Source organism: Marmota monax, unplaced genomic scaffold (assembly GCF_021218885.2).
Source record: "Marmota monax isolate L192 unplaced genomic scaffold, Marmota_monax_Labrador192_F-V1.1 WCK01_AAM20220418_F8-fsc00002, whole genome shotgun sequence".
Classification (NCBI taxonomy): domain Eukaryota; kingdom Metazoa; phylum Chordata; class Mammalia; order Rodentia; family Sciuridae; genus Marmota; species Marmota monax.
In genome coordinates, this window is record NW_026693571.1 from 15,227,693 (window position 1) to 15,248,183 (window position 20,491).

The window sequence follows — 20,491 nt, forward strand, 5'->3', positions numbered from 1 at the left end:
TATTAGTATTTTTAGACTGAAGTTGACCACAGGTAACTGAAACCATGAGAAGTGAAACTGTGGATAAAGGGAGTCTGCACTGTAAGACAAACATGTGTTTTCTGAAAAATAAATTTACAGTTGTAGGGAAATTTTCATTAATTGAAACTCATGTACTTGATAATGCCACTGCCACTCAACCCACAGACCTGTTTAGAAACCCAGGGAAGGAAAACAGTAATCTCTCCAATTCGAGAAAGTTTTAAGAACAGGCTGTTTTGTACCTGGACCCGTACTTCCAGTGCTCCCTCCTCCACCGCCGCTACCGAACATGCCTCCACCTCCAGCCCCTGCACCACTGCCGCCGCCGAAACTATCCGAAAAATTGGGCATGAGCTTCTGCCGTTTCCTCTGCACTTCCTCTTTATCTGTATTTACAGGAAGAGAAACCAGAGGAGAAAAGATTGATTCAGTTCCACCACTAGCCACAGAAAGACTATTGATTCTCATGGTATTTTTAAACATCGTAAAGGGAAATAGAAAGCACTCAAGGAGGAAGAGATGCCAAATTTCAAGAAGCATTATATTTATTCCAATAGGTACGAAGAATGAGAACGGGCCTTGGAGAGACCACAGAGTAGTACACACCCAATTCCACTCTGCAAGAGACAGCTTCCTGAGTCCCCAGCATTGGTAAAATTGTGAGAGATTAGATTGCCCATCAAAGATTGAGATATCGAACATACGGGATACCAAAACATTACTGAACACATTTGGTCACACAAAATTATCACCCTATCCAGCTAACACACATTGTGCACTTACGGTGACCTAAATGCTGGGGATAAGGAGAGGCACAACATGTCTTTGGTGTCAAGAACCCTCCTCCCCAACATTAGTTTTGAGGTAGCTGGGGAGAGATTCAGCAAGACAGCACTCTAGTGGTTACATGGTAGATTCATGGTGCAGATTCATAGGACATCGACTAGGAGGAAGAAGATGAGGAGGATATTCTGGGAAGGGAATACGATGGGAACAGGGTAATGAAGGGAAAATGTGCCTGGGGTGCTTAGAGAACAAGATGTTTTTGGCTTAACTGAAAGGTTAGTATGAGGAATTCTTGAGGGGTAAGGCCATGCTGAGACGTATCTGGCGTATGAACCTAAAGTTCTTAATTCTCAGGTGGAAAAGCTAATGAATGTTTTTTGAGTGGGGAAATGATGTGTTTGGGCTTGTAGTTTTAGGAGATTCACCTGTCACTTGTGGACAGGGTTAGGAAAGGCTCAACCGAGGCAGGACAGTGCAGAGATAAGGTGGTGGAGACGTGTTCCTTAACGGTCACCATGATAACAGAAATGGGGGAGGATCCCAGAAACACACTGAGAGAGGCATCTGCAGGCGCTGGTGACTGATGGTACAGGGGTCCAGGAGTCTCAGAACACTCCTTGACCAACATGCAGGGACGGCCTCTGAGACCCTCGACGGTCCAGGTCTGGCTGCCATTTGGAACTCCTTTACTCATTCCTTGTGTGGTTCTCATTTTCTTCTGCTTCCCATCAGCTCCAATGCCCCTTCTGAGTTCTGTCACTGCCTTTGATGCCCACCTTTGTGTTCTTATTGTTTCTGTTTCTCTTTCTCTTCTGTAATTTTCCTACCTATACTTTGTTTTTCTCCCTTCTGTCTTTTGGGCTGAAGGAGTGAAGGAGGTTTTTCTTAGTTTACATTAAAAAAAGAAAAAAAAACAGTCAATGTGTTTTAGTCAGCTTTTTTCAGTCAGCTTCCCAATACTTAAGAACTGTCCTATTTCTGATGCTTCGGTGTCAGTTTTTTTTTGCTCATTTCTAATTCTGTGGTTGTTTCAATCATCTCAAGGCTGGATGGAGGCTGCTGTTTACTGATTATCTCATGATCATCTCACTGCAGTTGAAAGACAGAGCAGAAGAAAGTAGGGTACAAAGTGCACTGAATAGTTTAAAAACTGAGTATGCCCCTACTTTTCAGGAAGAGAAAGGCCAAGGTGGGTGAATTTTTAGAAAAATAAGCTCCCATTTGAAGGGAATAAAATTTAACAACTTCCTTATCCAAGAATTATGGACAGATTTGTAAAATTTCCCCATCCATTATACCATAACTAATTAATAGCTGTATTTATGTTTTTTTAATCATATAAACTATTGATCTCACATAGAAAATTACTCCACTGTATAAGTATGAAATACAAGAGGAGAGCAGCCAACTTATTCATCTTTGGGAATAACTGTTATTTATTGACCTGATTTCCAGCAAAGACATTGGTCAGTATTTTCTTTGCCTTTTAAAGTAGATATGCTCACTGCTTATATTTCACTGTACAATGGGAATTTTTTTAAAGATTTTTTTATTTGTTCTTTTTAGATACACATGACAGAAGAGAATATTTTGACATATTATACATACATGGAATGTAACTTATTCTAGTTAGGATCCCATTCTTGTGGTTGTACATGATGTGGAGTTTCACTGGTTATGTATTCATACGGAACATGGGAAAGTTATGTCTGATTCTACAATGGGAAGTTTTAAGAAACAATTCTAAAAATATTAGCTGTACTATAGCCAGTATGATTCCAATGACAAGAAACCAATTCAGAAAATCCTGTGAGACACTCTTTAAAAAAGAAGCTAAAGATCAGAATCTCCACAGAATGGAGTGTGGAAATGTTCGCACTTGGTGAAAGTATGACAGCACCCCTGTGGACTGCCTTTGACAGTGGCACCAGGGAATGAAAGAGCGACCTACTCCAGAGGGACCAAGTGGCTACCACCATAGATTTCTCCTTTCACAGAAGAGAAAACTGAAGCCGCAGTGGTTAAGTGATTTGTCTGAAGTCAGGGCAGAGTGAAATCAGATCTGAAGTCTAGTGATCTTTTATTATATTTGACTGCCATTCTCTGGGAAACACTCCAAAATAGCTTTGTGGTAACAACTGATTAATAATCAATGATTTTAGATAGTGGTTCATGATTTTAGATCATAGTTTAATTATACAGATAAAATTTTAGCTCTACCTCCTTTTCCTGTTTATGTGCTCTAAGAGTACCTCATCCTCACTTTTTGGGTTCTAGTTTACCGGTCAAGATGCCTGCATTTACTCTGACCAGACCTTTCCTAACTTAAAGACGATGATTCTATTTCTTCCTAATCTTCATCTTTTTAGACTGACAGGTCACTGTGGTCTTTCTCTGCCTTCATATAGCAGTTCCTCAACTATGTTCTTCCCTTGCCAATCATCCTTCTTTTGATTATTGTAACTGTGTCTCCTGAACCCAACCTTCTCCATGAAGTTTTTATAAGGTGTAAAGCCAATGACCACAGAGGACACAGAGTTCAGGGTTGGATGATTCTATATAGTGAAAGGACAATGTTTTATGATCTAGTGTCTTACTTGATGGCACCCAACATATTACTGGCCCTTTGCATCAGTTGGCAACTTGCCTGGCCAATCAAGAAGTCAGCCCACAGACAGTTAATGTGTATCTAGTATATGTGACAAATGCTTTGTTGGATGTTAGAGACATAACAGTGAACACAAACACCAAGTCTCTGTACTGAAGAAGATTCTTCCCACTAGGAATGGGAAGAAGACAAGAGACAAGTAGATAAGACAAGTTTACATACTGATAGAAATAATTAAGAATATATCATTAGATAAGAGGTAGTGACTACAGGGACTGGGGTAATGACAGGTGTGTTTAGTGACTTCTGGGAATTGTAAATAATGACTCTGTTGGTTGTACAGTTTGGCTGCATGTAACCTGGCAAGGTTATTTCTCCTTTGGCCTACTCTCTTGGGTTTCTACTATAACTCTGAAGATTTTATAAAATAAGACTGTTAGATTTAATAAGACAGTTTTTCTTTCTTTCTTTCTTTCTTTTTTTTGTACCAGGGATTGAACGCAGGGGCACTAAATCCCTTTTTATATTGTATTTAGAAACAGAGTCTTGCTGAGTTGCTTAGGACTTCACTAATTTGCTGAGGCTGGCTTTGAACTTGCAATCCTCCTGCCTCAGCCTCCTGAGCCACTGGGATTACAGGCATGTGCCACTGTGCCCAGCCAAGACAGTTCTAATAATTACTCAATTACATACATGTTGGCCATTTCTTCCTTTGGAGCTCAATGGCTAATTCTCCCTTTCCCAGATGGTTCTTAAAATGGTTGTACTATATGGAGTTTGAATCACTGTTAGCCTCTAAGGTGAGTGCCTGAAACACAGATACAATTTTGAACTTTCAGGAGACAACTCTCTAAACCTACTATGAACAGTCTGAACATGCCCTTGCTACAGCACACTTTCTTGATGTACAAACACCACTGGAAAAGGTAGACAGGTAGTCTAGAAACTAAGTTCGGCTTTGACTATTTCTAGGCTCCTATTTCTTTTTTTGTGTCTACTTTAGAAGAAGGGTGTTTCAACCAAAATGGCGATTTTCACAGTTCTTGTGTAGGTGGAAGCATTCAGAAGGCTTTAGGCAGTGCCTGAAGGTGGGGAAGAGAGAAGAGGCAGGAGAACCTCCAGGAGAGGCCAAGAGGTGGCCTCCTGCCCTATTCTCTGGTGCCCATCTGGCCTGGACACTGGGATTCCCCACGATATCTCATGTGAAGTTAAAGGAGGCTCTTGTGCTGGCCATGCTGGCTGACCCCCTGCCCCGAGTGCACTGCCAGTCTGACCAAGCAGCGGCGAGGTCACAGCCTCAGAAAGAAACACGAACTCAGAGTAGAATTTAAAAAATGCTCTGCCTCAGCGTGAGTTCTAGGAAAGGAAAGCCCTCTTCATAGATCACCCTCATGATCTGCTATCACAGGATCCAACATCGTGTGGCTTGCTGCTGCTGCATCTTTGTGGTTTCCAACCTCAGCCGGGACCTGGGTGCTGAATACCTGACCTCCCTCTCCAGTCTCACTCGCATCTAATCCAGAGGTTTCTGATTTTATTGTACCCCAGACCCTTATGCAGTCTGGCAGAGTGTAGGGACATCTCAGAATCATGGTTTTCAATATGTAATATACAAAATAAGGGGAAAAGAAAAGTGTTCTTTTCATTTAACTTTATTGAAGTTAATATAGTTAGTTTCTCCACAGGAGTCAGTGCAATTGGATTAAGAAATGCCTCTGAATAACTCTCCATTTTGGTGCCGGTCCTATCTCATCTCAAGATGCTTCTGAATGCTGAACCTCCCATGCTGCCCTTTCTTGAATTCCATTCCTGCCTTTTGAGCAGCCTATGAGGATTCTGCAGTCGAACTTCCACAGAAACCTAATGGTACATGTTTTAAGCTGAACTTCTCTTTTCTGCCCAAACCTACTTTTTCTCCCTTGTTCCTTTCATCTAGTAACCATGATATAAGCTTCCTAGTCTGGAAATCCTAGAATCATCTATGACTCCTGAATCTTCCCTCTCTTTCCCAGCTCACCCAACATCCAGGTCCTCTTGACGCCATTGCCACATTGTCGACTGGATCCACCCCTCCTTTTACACCTGAACACAGACACCTTTGCTAACCTCACCGTTGCTCACCTGGATTCTTGCATTACTCTTCTGACTCACTGTCTGACTCCCAGACAGCGCCCTCAGTGTTGACTCAGACAAGTCAGGGCCATCATTCCAACACAGGTGGGCAGGCCCATCCCTCTGCAGAATCAAGGCAAAATTCTTCAGCTGCCACTCACAGCACCCTCCGGCCCAGCCCTGGCCTCCTGAACTTGCCTTGGCCTTCAGCGGTCCACCTCAGCACTGTAATGGCCACTTCTCTCTGAACAGACACAAACTGTCACACCACTGTACTTGAGTACCTCCAGCGTCCTAAATCTAGGAAACTTCTGAGTTCTGTTTTCTTGGACTATATTTCAAATTCTATTCCGAATGCTACCTCCTGAAAGAGGCCTTCTCTTTGGAGGCTTCTTCAGAGTGAAGGTATCAAGGGCTGTCTCCTCCCCACTCTTCCCTGCTTCTGGAGATGCTTCACTTTGGGTACTTACTAAAAATCGTACTTTGCAAAATAAATTTAATTAAGACTATTCTGACCCTTTCTTGAAGTTTTTTTTTCTGTGTGTGTGTGTGTGTGTGTGTAAAAGAAAGGTGCCTTATTCATTTTATAGTCCTGTGTGCACAGTGGCCGAGTTTTCTGCTCCATGATCTGGGGCTGGTTGTCTCAGTGGCTGATTCTCCCTAACAGCAAGACTTATTTTCTCATCTCAACTGTATGAAACCTGAGTTACTCAATAAATAGTGGATTCCCAAATTCAAAGACCAACTCTCAAGTGCCAGTATATCATGCAAGTTTTTAAAAAATATTTTCTTTTAGTTGTTGATAGACCTTTATTTTTTATTTATTTATATGTGGTGCTGAGAATTGAACCCAGTGCCTCACACATGCTAGGCAAGTGCGCTAGCACTGAGCCCCAGCCCCAGCCCTCATGCAAGTTTGATGGAGAAAACATTATTTTTAAGTTGGACTAATTCCATGACCTGAAAAATAGTACATTACCTACCCGTCTCTTCTCTAAAAGATAAGTGCCACGGATGCAGGGACTGGTTTCTAGGAAGCTGGTCAAAGGAAGCGACCAGCCAATCTTTTCTAATTAGCTTGTCCTCTAATCAAGCCTGGGAGTCTGAACACCTTAGTTACCTTTGATTTCAGGGTAGTAGAGAAAAGGTTTTGGTTCACTAGTTTCCAAATCAGATTTTCTCCGAAGCTGGACAAAGACAGAGGCTGGCTTTGTAATGTTGACATCTTTATACTTTGGAGTTTTGAAGACGATGGCGAACTGCAGGATACAAAGATCCAAATGTTGGTTTTGAAGTACATTTTTTTTTCTTAGAAACCCTGTACATTAAACACATTCCTTATGCTTTTATTTATACCCAGCGCTTAAACAAAGTATGTTAAAAAACACAGCACCCTGGAGAAAAAGTTCAAAACTCAGTGTTCAATACACACACATTTTTATTACACTGTCACTGTGAAATTGAAGTAAAACACTGTGACAACAGATTGCACATCTCTATTATTTCAATTTATTCATATTTCAAATGTCTTCTAGTCATAAATGTCATACATACAAAATTCATTGCATCACTTCTTTATTCTCTTTCAAATCAGCCTCAAAAGATTCCAAAACCATTTAAAAGCAATGTCAGAAAAGTTGAGTGTGGAAAAAGTTGAAGCAAAGGGTCTTACTAATCAGCCTGCAGTGTGGCTGGTGAGAGGGAGGAAACCAACCCTATGTTCAGGAGACATCATAGAACATTAATTCCTCTGGTGGCGTTGAAATAGTTAGGCATTTTAACATTTTTTAGTTTGATTTTTTTTTTACAATGTGAAATATTCATAGGAATCAAGACTTTACAAAATATAAAAGGCATACACAATGGTATACATTGATAATCTTCCTTGCCATCCCTGTTCCTCTTCCACACAATTCCTAAGAATGCCAGCCCCCAGAGACATGCACACTTATTAGTTTCTTACATCCCCATCCAGAGTTTGTGCATATCCATATTTGAGCACAGAACCACTTTTACATACACTTTGTTCTACACCTGTCCTTTAAGGGATTTTACATTTGTATCTTTGGGATCTTTCTAACTTAATACACAGGGTTCTCATTTCCTGTATTGGCTATATAATATTTCACCACATGGAATGCCCCATAATTTATTTAACTAGTCACTTCCTGATTAACATTAGGATTGTTCCCAACTTTTAATGAAGATAGTATTTCTCAATCACTCATAAGAAGGAGTATAATCCTGAGGATGGGGACTTAGAATTTTTATCCTCTGGTTATATAACTAGTTGTCTCTGGGAAATCTTCATTATCAGGGAGGCATCAGCCTCTACTAGAAGATCACTCCTGTCTATACTCAGCACAGTACCTTCTTAACACGTCTCACCCTAATCACTTCAATAGAATACCTAAACATTTCCACTGAAGGACTGAGAGCCACTGCCTTATGGGACAGAGGCTCAGACACCAAATGAAATGCCTTGCCTGTGTCTCAGAACCAAAGGTCTAGTAGAAACTTCTCCATAATTCTATGATAGGTTAGTTTTCTGCATAACCCACAAGAGTCTTAAAAATAGTACTGTTTCACAGATGTAAACACTTGCGTTTTTCCATTTTCATATATGGAAATGAAATACTGAAAGTCAACAAGGCATAAAATGTAGAACAATAACAATAGTAATAATCTACTTACTTGTCTATGAACATCTGTGGGGGAAAAATCTCCAAATCCTTCCCAAACTCCACCATTTTCCTCCTCTTCATAAAACCGAATCTGGATATCATCTGCAAATAGTCACATTCAGGTGTAATTGCAAATAATGTAATAATATTTTAAAACACGCTGAAAAATAAAGCTGATTTAACCTACTGTATACTTAAACAGTAATTAATATAAATAGGTTTTGACTCATTTAAAATTTTCTCAAGTTGCTGACTTTTTATTCAATGGTAGAATATTAGATTTACCTAATCAGTCTGAGTTTTCTCTTAATCAGTGTTTGACTTTCCCACTTTTTTGTGGCAGATGCTGTTCTAAGTATTTTATACATAAACATTATTCACTTAATCTTCCCAAAACCCTGTGATGTAGGCGTACTGTTATTATTCTCATTTTGCAGAAAAGAAAAGGGTCCAGAGAGTTTTTCAAGTAATGTACCCAAGATTGAACAGTAAGTGGATGAAGAAGCCAGGATCTGAAACAGACATCGTAGTTCCAGAGTACAGGCTCTTAAACACTACTGTGCTACCTCCCTATAATACTTTATCAGTCCATATTGAGTAACTGGTCAAAGTACTGTGATGGTCAGGTCCTTTGTGATTAAATTAGACTAAATTTCATACTCTAGACATAAGCTCCATTTCAGCAATAACATGATAATCTATACAGGTTGGCATCTCCCTAGCTTCAGTTCTCATTTTGTAGGAAGGATTGACTAATGAATATTTTAATACAATTTTAGAAATACTAGAGTTGGATAAAACATCTCATGGGCTCCTGGTTCAGTCCTATGCTATCCTGGGCCCAGTTATTCAGATGCTGGGAGCCATTAGCCAAGTAGGTATGACAATTTTCTTGCCAGCGTACCCCATGTTGCTGACATGTTGCAGTGACATTGAATGTAAGTGACCTTGCTCAAGGACCAAGGCAGATTAGGGTGTTCCCGGTTTTAAGATAATCGTGTTTAGGGCGTTCCCGGTTTAGGTTCCAGGTTTAAGGTTTAAGATTATTCCTGCTGGGAATAGGGCGTACCCTGCTGCCTGAGTTCCCCTTGAGTTCTCATGGGATTTAGACAGTATATTTTGGAGATAGAAGCCCAGTGGAGGTGGATTTGGGCAGAGAACATGGATTTCCCCAGAACGTGTTTGTAGACGGCTGGTGTGAGTTCGGGAATAAAGAGTTGCTGTTTGAATCTACAAGCTGTGTGGTGGCTCGTGATTGTGTGCCCAGCCAGACTGCGGCATTTGTGCCCAGCCAGACTGTGGCATTTGGTGGCCTGTACGGGGAACTTCTGAAGCTTAGAGGTAAGTGAAATTTCTCACCCCTGAGGAAGAAAGAATGGGTGAACATTTCAAAAAACAATGTGTTATTGTTTTGATTTATTTTGTTTTTATTTCAAGTTGCCTGTTCCTAGAACTTTCTCAGGCAAACTGGGGAAAATGGTTGACTCAAGGTTTGAAGTTGTTCGCCTCCGAGCAAGAGAAATTGTTAGAGGAAGAAGGCACCACAGTGAGACCAAGAACAATTAGGGCATATGTTGATACAATACAAAAATGTAGCCCATGGCTTTTTAAAGACAAGTTATTAAGTATATCAATGGGACCATCATGGTATCCTGTAGAAAGATTTTTCTTCAACAAGAAAGAGAGGGCTAGTTCTGTTTGCTACACTTGTCTAAGATCTTGGTTTCTACAAAGTTCTGATTAATTTACAAAGCTAAAATGTTGAAACAGCAACCACTCTTTACTTATTAAGTTCCATAAGGTAATATATTTAAACATTATGTGTGTTTTCATAAATTGGTAAATGGAAAAATGTTTAATATTGCTTTGGTCTGTGTCTTTGCTAAAACAAGGTTACTAAGTGTTAAGATTCTATCATGTGTAATTTATATACAAAGAGTAGAAAAATTTTCAGTTAGGTTTCAATTATAGTATTATAGTATCATAAAAAACATGAAAGTCTTTCATCTTATTAAAGTGGAGTAATTTGTCTAAATCAGAAATTTTATAAGAGTTGTTTCAAAATGTAAATTTATAAAAAGGGTTAACGGTTAAAAAAGAGATAGAAAAAGATTCAAGATGTGGAAATATATTTTAATATAAAAGGTTAAAGGAAAAAGAAATGTTTCTAGATGAGATAATCTCTGTGTGGTAAAGTAAAAAGTTGTAAAATGCCATTTAAAAAGATTTTGAGGAAACTAGACTTACTTTAAAAGCTTGAGAAAGGAAGAAAGAAGAAAAAGGTATTTGTACATGGCAGATTGAGACAAAGCTTCTCAATGGAGTTAAAAAAAAAAGCCTTTGGTTGAAGGGCAGCCATGTAAACTAACATTAAAGCGATTTAAATAGAATCTAAGCCTCGTTTAAAAGAGTGAAGTTGTAGGTGGTGAAAAAGTACATTTAAAGTACAGTATAGATGATAATTAAAAGGCTTAAAAGGTTAAATTGAAGATGGTTAAAATGCCTTCATGATGGAGGAAAAAGGCTTAATCTTAAAGGCATTACTTTAAAAAAATGGGAAGATAACAGGATAAAAGATATTTAGATAAAGAAGATTAAAAATTTAAAGTGAAAAACTTTAAAGACAGAAGTATAGAAAGTTAAAAAGAATAAAGATAAAGAATATGTAGAAAGATAAAAAAATGTAGGAAGACAAGAATTTTATACCCACAAAATAGGAAAAAAAAAACTAGGAGGAAAATAAGCAACTAAGGGTAAAAATACAAACCTTAGGGAAAAAAACTAAAAGATAGAAAATGGTTGAAAATGTCAAGTAAGGTATTACACAGATAGAAAATGCAAAAAGCTAAGACAACTATTAGATACAGACATATACTTATTAAAGCAAAAAGAGGGAATTGGAAAGGGGTATATATCCCCCAAAGTTAACCTTAAAATAACCCTTTTTACTCTAAACTTTTTAAATTTGGATTCATCAGGACTCAGTGCTGCGGAAAGGCATATGTATCCAAAAAATGTACATAAGCCTAAAGTACTTTGGAAAGATATTCTAACAGGACAATGGAAAGGTCCTGACCCAGTGATTGTCTGGAGTCGGGGGTCTGTTTGTGTTTTTCCACAGGGAGAACAGCAGCCCATTTGGATTCCAGAGAGATTAACTAAAACAGTTTCTACAGATCGAAAAGAAGATGATTTGACTCAAATCCATAACAGCTGATATCCAGAACTTCAGCTTGGCCATTCTTACATCTGTGACAGTGATTAACCAGGATGCTTTTTTCAATAGCTATTTTATTATTGCATTTTTCCACATCATAAGTTTCTATTTTTATTTTTTGAGCTCATACAAACCTAGGTTAATGTTTTTCTGATCAGTTTTATTTTTTGACTGTGGAGTTTTTAAACATTGCAATGGAGATTTCACCTAGGTAAAGCTACAAGGCCTTTACTATTTTCTTATGTGTTGTACGTTTGTGTACACTCTTGTGTTTTGTGTTGTATGTCTGTATGTGCGTATGTCCATATTTCTTGTATGAGGAGCGCTCATGAAAAAATGGATCCGAATTATTATTATTTTTTTATTCACGTGATTTAAATGGTTTAATTTAAATTAGGTAAACAGCTGTTAAGGATTGTTTTTAAAGGTGGTTAACAGATCTGTTTGTTTACTAGTTTAAATTAGGTAAAAGGCTGTTAAGGATTGTTTTTAAAGTAGGTTAACAGATCTGTTTACTTTCACCTTTCCTTTTCATTATATTTAATAATTCTTTTCAGGATAATGTCTCTTTAGCATCATTGCCAGAATTCCTATCTCCATCCCAGTGCCGGTGAAGAACTCAACAAGTAATGCTCAATCAAAGAGTCAACTTACTTTGGGAGGAAACGGATTTTGGGAGGAAATGGACATATTGATAGATTCCTCTGCTTTGAACTGCTTGCAGAACTTGCCTGGACTATGTAACTATCGTTTGGTGCAGCGAATTGTGGTAATGCTGGCATATCTTTGCTGATGGTGTCACTAGTGATGCAATTTTTATTTCCTTGCCAGCGCACCCCATGTTAATTGTGGTAGTGCTGACATATCTTTGCTGATGGTGTCACCAGTGATGCAATTTTTCCCAAGGAGCCGTCAATTGGCTTGGTGTCGTGGCATTTCTGTATCCTCCTCCCTTCTGCTAGTGATGGTCTAAAATTTGGGGGCCAATGGCTTATGCTGGACCGGTAGTCAGTGACGGGTATGATCCAATTGCAGTGGTATCAACCTAAGACAGGAGGCTGACGCCTAAAGGTCAGTTTTCCGATGACGGGTAAGAACCATATGTTGAATTGGACAACCTACCAGGCACGGTCCATAAGCCACATTAACCTCACTCCCCCACTGGCACCAAGGCCAAATTTGGGGGCCAACAGAGGTGAGGCAAAGAACCTCACCCCCCCACTGGTGCATAGACCTATCCACAAGTATGGCTGTATACTGGACCGGTAGTCAGTGACGGGTATGATTCAATTGCAGTGGTATCAACCTAAGACAGGAGGCTGACGCCTAAAGGTCAGTTTTTCCCATGACGGGTAAGAACCATATGTTGAATTGGACAACCTACCAGGCACGGTCCTTAAGCCACATTGCTTGTTGTTTAATTATTCAGAAGGGGGGAGATGCTGGGAGCCATTAGCCAAGTAGGTATGACAATTTTCTTGCCAGCGTACCCCATGTTGCTGACATGTTGCAGTGACATTGAATGTAAGTGACCTTGCTCAAGGACCAAGGCAGATTAGGGTGTTCCCGGTTTTAAGATAATCGTGTTTAGGGCGTTCCCGGTTTAGGTTCCAGGTTTAAGGTTTAAGATTATTCCTGCTGGGAATAGGGCGTATCCTGCTGCCTGAGTTACCCTTGAGTTCTCATGGGATTTAGACAGTATATTTTGGAGATAGAAGCCCAGTGGAGGTGGATTTGGGCAGAGAACGTGGATTTCCCCAGAACGTGTTTGTAGACGGCTGGTGTGAGTTCGGGAATAAAGAGTTGCTGTTTGAATCTACAAGCTGTGTGGTGGCTCATGATTGTGTGCCCAGCCAGACTGCGGCATTTGTGCCCAGCCAGACTGTGGCAGCTCCTCTATGCCAAGTATAGGACTTCTCTTACGAAGATGTCCCAATGCAAAGACCACGATTAAGAAATACAGTAGCAAATAAAGGTACTAGAATTGCATTTACTCATGTGCACACCCTCAGGAATCTGGAAAGGAGTATTACTTTACTCATTGGAGTGGCTGGAAGAAGGAACTGTAAGCAGAGAAAGTGCAAACATTTTTTTTTAATATCTTTATTTTTATTTGTTTATTTTTATGTGGTGCTGGGGACTGAACCCAGGGCCTCACACATGCGAGGCAAGCACTCTACCACTGTGCTACAACACCAGCCCATTGTGCAAACATTTTTTTAAAAATAAAGAATATATATATTTACTTTATAATCTGATCCCATTTCTTCTGGCATTTAACCTCAAATGTGAATTTTTTTGAAAACCTATAATTCCTTTACTTAAGGTCCGTTTCCTGTTATATATTACTTTGAAAATGTCTGCTTTGTATAAGTGGGGTTTTCTTGTTTTTGTTTTAATAATGTCAGGGATCAAACCCAAGTCTTCATGCATCATAGTCAAGTGCTCTACTTAACCTAAGAGGTATCTCCACAGCCCTTTTTACTTTGAGACAGGTCTTTTTATGTTACTGAGGCTGGCCTTCAACTTGTGATCTTTCTTCCTTAGACCCCCGAGTAGCTGGGATTAAGGAGTGAGCCACTGTTCCTGGCTTCCATTTACCATTTTATTTTTAAAAATGAGTGAATTTTGAGCAAATAACATGGAATCAACAATTTTACATCACGTAAAACTTAACATTTATTCTCTGCATGTGTCTGTACATGGGCTATTATTCATTTATTTGAGTCTAACCAAGTACAGAGAGCAAAGCTTAGAGCATAAAATTACGGACAGTCACTAGTTACAAATATCATTATTTTTTAAATTTCTCTATTTCTTTGGGAAATTTTAAAATGAATTATTTGGTTTGGCTTTAAAATATACCACAGACAATTTACACCCGGGAAATATGGAATGTGCACAAGTTTTTAAGAGTTCTATGGAAAAGAGGGGATATTTCTATTCTGTTGCTGAAAAGTGACTGATATACACTGAGAAAATTATATTCCACATCTTGAAATCGAAGTGTATGCTTACCTTTCTGAACTTTGTCACAGAGAAGATAAATTTCTTCCCCTCCAGTTACACATCCAGCTGTCCTGTCCATTCTTACAATTTTCAAATTGGATGCATTGGGGGCTTCTGTTCAAAGGGGGAAAAAATAATAGACTTCAAGATTTATTCTCAGCTTCAAAGTCTAATCCCCTCTGAAGGAAGCTGCGCTTACCACACATTACCTGAGCAAAGTTCACATAGACGCTTCACTCCTATCACTTTAACAAAGGTACAGATAAAACAAGAATGGCTTCCAAGGTCCTCAGAGCCCCTCTGGGGCATGGGCCATTCATTATCACTAAAACAGGTGAGGTAGAAAGGAATAGATGAGGTGGATTAGATGATGGTACCTGTTCTCCTTCTAGCACAGAGATCGATACAGAAAGAGAAAGAGCTTTTATAATGTTTCAGGAAGTACCAAGCCAACGGATGGCTGGAATTTCAATTAGGGGAAGATTACAACCCCAAACTTGTTTCCATGCTAACGCTATCCCATTTATTAAAGTCCTAAAATTCTTAGGAAAAATACAGTTTTTTTCTTGAACTACTGATTAATTTTTATTCTACAAAAAGAAAAAAAAAAAGGAGATGTTGTAGTATTTCCTTTCCCCAAATTAAATTAGAATTTCTGTGTGGTTAGGGGGCAAAAGTTTCATGTGGTAATACTGTAAAGCTTCCTTTTTTTTTTTTTTTTTTTACTTCAACAGCTGCATTTTAAGGTGACCTGTGATATATATGTCTGTATCATTTTGTAAACCTTTCACTTCCCTTCAATCTTATTTAAATTAGAGAAATCAGTTAGCTGTTGTACTTTAGCATGGAGTTTTCTTCCAATACCAAACTCCATATAAGAAGCCCAAGTACTGCATTTGCAGGTTCTCTGGAAATATCTGTTTAATAAATCCCATGCATACCAAACAATAAAGTTGCATGGTGAATGCTAAAGACCACCGTGAAACTTTTTAAAATTGAAGGCACATACTATCTACACTATTCATTCTATTAATCTGAAGTTCCTATCTTGGTAATGTTTAGTAACCATGTGGGAATGAAGATGGACAAGAATAATAGTTGTCTTCTATTAACATCTTTTCAGAGCCTCCAAGAAAACATATCAAGATACTTTTTCCCTTCTAAGAGCACCAACAGTCTATCCTTGAGTAATGCGTTCATAGACGAGAGACTTGTAAGAGTCTATCATGCACATCTGAGGAAAGATAACTACATTTATTGAGCATTTCTTAAAAATACTGAGTGGAGACATAAGCTAGACCGCAGTGCTCACATTTGGTAGATGTTACAACTCAAGGGTCAAAGTGATTAAGTTACTTTCCATACAGCTCAGAGCTGGCTACTAAGTGATAGGGCAGGGCTGGAAGCCTGTTTTGACACTGTTATCGAGCTGCGTCCTGCTAGAAGCCAACTACTCACTGCTGTCATAGATGGCGTCTGACACCACGGGTTCCAGGCGCCTGGTGAAGCTGCCGGTGCTGTCGGGAAGAAAAGCTGTAAACATGAGCCGCACCACGCTGAGGTCCATCTCCTTAGTCTGCTGAAGAGCCGCCTGGCGGATGAGCTCCTTTTCCCGATCTAGAATCATACAGCATAGCCGTTCATGCCGAAGGACAGCGGACAGTGTGGGCTTTTACAACAGCTTTTATAAAGCCCAAAGAATGGGACCTTAAAAACCTATTTTTTCCCTCTCTTGAAATTCTTTATATTATTAGTAAACATTTTTAAGTAGTCTCAGTTATGTCATCTAAATTAAAGTTATCAAAATAAGATATGAATTTTTTTCTGGATTTTGGTAAAAATTGTTTTCCATGTATCATCAGACTGCCTCTCTTCTCCTGTCCTCCCTCATTCTGCCTTCCTTCAACAAGAGTCAAAGGCACAAAGATTGTGATGAAGTGGGATCTAATAATTCTATTATGCCCCTGCTATATGGAGAAATGTGAAAGACAATTGTTCCAAAAGTTCATTAAGCACAGGGACTGTGCTCCTTTCATAGAGGCTAGCACAGGGCCTGGCACATAGGTGCTCAAGAAATACTTGGGAAGAAACCAAATGACTTGATCACATTTGCTCTTTTCCTCCTAATGACGTTTACACCCTGATGGATAAAGTCACATTTAATTTATAGTATCATAAAAGGGAATAGTTCAAGTGATAAGTACTACCAGAGAGCTACAGAGGAGTGACGTGGAATTCTGAGGGAGGAGAGTTCAGAGGCTTTGAAGCAGAAAGAAGAGAAGGGATCTTGAAGGGATGAAAGAATTTGAACATGTGAAGACTGTGGATAAGAGCATTTCAGGAAGAAAGGACAGCAAGAGTAGAAAGAATGTGCCAACTCTGGGAAGTGAGAAATCTTGGTTCTTCTATGGAGCGGTTCTGTTTGACAGCAAAGGGTAGAGTGGGACACAAGAGTCAGAAATGCAGATGGGGGGCCAGCATTTGGGAGGCCTAAGATGGCAGCTTGCAGAATTTAGATTTTGTAGGCAATGGGGAGATGCCAAGTAATGGTGAGTTGCAGGGTTGAGTGAGATCTATCCCGCCACAGGGTGTAAACTGGACTAGAAGTGGAGGGACAGAGACCAGGGAGAAGACTCTCACTGAAGCCATGAAAGTGGGGTATGGAGTGGAATGCCAGGGAGCACAGCGAAGAGCTGGAGCAGGGACTGAAGAGGCAGCACAAGTGAGAAGGAGACCAAGATGAGGTGCAACCTCAGAGGCTGGGTAGCAGAAGACAGAAATGCTTAGTAGAGAAATGACCTTCAGTTCTGGGATTACATGAGCACGAGATGATGACAGGAGGGCCAAACTAAAGGACAAAATGGGCCAGGTGTGGTGGCACACACCTGTAATCCCAGCAGCCTGGGAAGCTGAGGCAGGAGAATTGCAAGTTCAAAGCCAACCTCAGCAACTTAGCAAGGCTCTGAGCAACTCGGCAAGACCCAGTCTCTAAATAAAATACAAAATGTGCTGGGGATGTGGCTCAGTGGTTAAGTGCCCCTGCGTTCAATCCCTAATACAAAAAAAAAAAGACTCCCCCCACAAAACAAACAACAACAACAACAAGCCAAACCAAGCAGAAAAAAACAACAATCCCTGAAGGACAAAATGTAAAACAGAAATGGGTCATGTGATGGGACAGGGAATAAAGTTCAAAGACACATTCGGACTATAGGCAGAAAAATAGAAAATCATTTCATTATTATGATAAAAATAATACTTGATGTTTTCCTTACAATAAACAAGATGGGGGGGTATAACAGGAGGTGTTCTCTGGACCAATCATGCTTTGGTTTTGACAGGCTGAAAGGAAAGGACGGGTGCTGCCAGCAGAGAAGACATGTAGGTAGGTATGAATAGGCATCAGGTGTTCCAAGAGCAGTGCGAGCAAGAGGTGAGGGCAGGGTGGGGCTGGAGATGAGCCAGGAGGATGGCAGGAGCTGTGTTGGGTACAGACTGGGAAAAGGAAAAGCCTAAAACAAACAGAGGAACATCTAGTTCCATGCCTGAGAAAATAAAAGCCTGAGCTCCTCAGAGGAGCAAGGCTGGGACAGAGTGATGCTCACCTGTGAGCTGCCGGTCTCCTCCACCCTCTGCTTGCAAATACGCAAGGTCAGGATGCACCAGAAGTCCCGGATTGTAGCCCCTTACACACGCGTCTGTCATTCGTGCTTCCAGTGTTTCGAATACTTTTTTCTTTGTCACATGAAGTATACCCAGGTTTGCAAAGCTGGAGGGACAATAGTAACAGCGACAGCAAAAACAGTACAAGGTTACTTAATAAACGGAGTGTCTGGCTTCACTTTTGTAAGGTAGATTAAAGAAATACACAATGTTTTATCCAAATCTCTTGAGCTAGATACTTAAAAAAAAATATTAGAAGGGCACTATATGGAATATACTGCATATGACATAATGCTCTCGTCAGGTCTAAGGGGCACGATGTCATCAAACATGCTAATATGTCTGCAGAGAAATCCATAACTAGACGCACCAAATGGAAAAATAAAGATTATAAATAGCTGCATGTCAAGTCAGAGTAGATTTTGCTACTAAATGAGTCTGCAGTAAACTTAAATGAATTTTTTTTTTTCAGAGCTTAGTAGAATTCCAAACTGCGATTCAGGGAGTGGGGTGTACTTGTATATAGATCTCAATAAGGAAGTTGTACTTGGATTCCTTTTAGGGCATTTTCTATGGGATCATATGAAATAAAATTTAAATTCCAAATATATACTAATATCTCCAACACATCTTTGTATTTTATTTAGAGACAGGGTCTCGCTGAGTTGCTCAGGGCCTTGCTAAGTTGCTGAGGTTGGCTTTGAACCTGCAATCCTCCTGCTCAGCCTCCCAAGTTGCTGGGATTACAGGTGTGTGCCACCACACCTGGCCCATTTTGTCCTTTAGTTTAGTCCTCCTGTCATCATCTCATCTTGAAGAACAAGAAAATCATTACATTTGGAAGAAATCTTTTTTTCTTTTGGGTCGTCTTTTTTCTTATGGATCATTCTGGGTGGGGATTTAAAGTCTACTTGGAATCCCATTTCCTCCCTGGTGATCTATAAGGTTGGAATTACTTATCACCACCAGAATGTCATCTAATTCCACAGCACTCATGTACTGAAAGTGCCCACATAATCAGGGACAGAGAAGCTTTATCTCATGAAGGCTACATATTTATAGAACAAAATATGTTCACAAGCTAAATAAAGTAATTGAAAGGATTAAAAAGAAAATAAAATGCTCCACCCGTCAAATTTTTAAAGTGCATGAAACAAAGAAGTGTATTTAATAAATGTAATATGACACACCAATAAATGACAAAAAAGCACTTTATCAAGGAGACTCATTTGTTCAACAAATGTTTAAGAAAAATAAGATAGGAATGGAGAGTAGAAGAAACAGTAGGAAAAGGCATGACTCTTTAAAATAAGGAGAGATCAGGAAGAACTCAGCAAAAGGGTGAAAACTGAGCAAAATCTGAGGAAGTGAAGGAAGATGTGGATACCGGGATGCAGAGTACCAGGATGCAGGAGGAACAGCAAGTGCACACATCCTGGGACAGGACCAGACTGGTGTTTTCAAAACACAAGCGTCCAGAGGTCAAAGAGGCCAGAACAAAATGAACAAAGGGTTCCCCACAGGAAAGAGTTCAAAGAGGTAAATGGGGCCCAGACCTCTTAAACACTTGTGAGCTTTTGTAAGGACTTTTTTTTTCTCTCTCTCAGAAACAAAATATATACGTATCCACACAAACTTATGTAATATAGTATAATATAATATAAATTAGTAGAGGAAAGAATGAGATGTTATGACAACTGGACTGAATGAAAGAACAAACTAATGTGGGAAGGTCATATAAATGAGGCAAAAGAAAGAGAAGAGGTGAAGACAGAATGAAATGAGCTTTCACATGGAAGCCCAGACATGGGATGCATCATGTGTCTAGACAGAGGTGGACAGCAGGGACACATACAGAGAATAAAATATACCAGATATGCTCCTTGAGGGTAGAGATCTCTAATGGCTGGGACTCTGCCTGACACGTGGGACTTTAGTACATGTTTATTGAATACACGAACGCTGCACAGAAAACTATGCACTATGAAGACCAATATGCACAGAGGCATCGACCCTCAGCAGCACCTGTATTACTTGTCCCTTTAAATCCTATTCCTATAGAGAACATCCATAATGATTGGAAAACATGGTGGATCTCCTAGCAGTATCCATCTCCTAGGAATGGAATGTCAAACACCTATGCAGCACTTTACACTGCATCATCTATAAAATACTTTTTGATGTTTATTTGGATGTATATTTATTTACCTTCTATGAGAAAGACATCATTCTTGTTTATTAGGTGAATCATGAATGGTTTAATCTGGTTATAAAACAATGTGAAAGTCAGTCTTCCACTTTAGGTTAATGATGGAGTAACAGATTGAATGGAAACTCACATGTGAAAAAAAATGGTTGTCAGAAAAACAGGCAGCACAGAACAGCCATACT

At 39.6% G+C, this 20,491-nt stretch overlaps 1 protein-coding gene across 2 annotated transcripts in view; it reads right to left on the reverse strand.

Moving 5' to 3' along the window:
• Positions 1–20,491, reverse strand: part of Nfkb1 (nuclear factor kappa B subunit 1) — a 126,271-nt gene that overhangs the window by 23,084 nt on the left and 82,696 nt on the right. For both annotated transcript variants that reach the window (XM_046458762.2, XM_046458761.2), the window contains exons 7-12: positions 18,043–18,206; positions 15,896–16,054; positions 14,447–14,551; positions 8,222–8,313; positions 6,648–6,786; positions 264–407 (exon numbers count right to left, since the gene is read on the reverse strand). In XM_046458762.2, the coding sequence (XP_046314718.1) occupies positions 264–407; positions 6,648–6,786; positions 8,222–8,313; positions 14,447–14,551; positions 15,896–16,054; positions 18,043–18,206 (803 nt within the window). The remainder of the gene's footprint in view (positions 1–263; positions 408–6,647; positions 6,787–8,221; positions 8,314–14,446; positions 14,552–15,895; positions 16,055–18,042; positions 18,207–20,491) is intronic.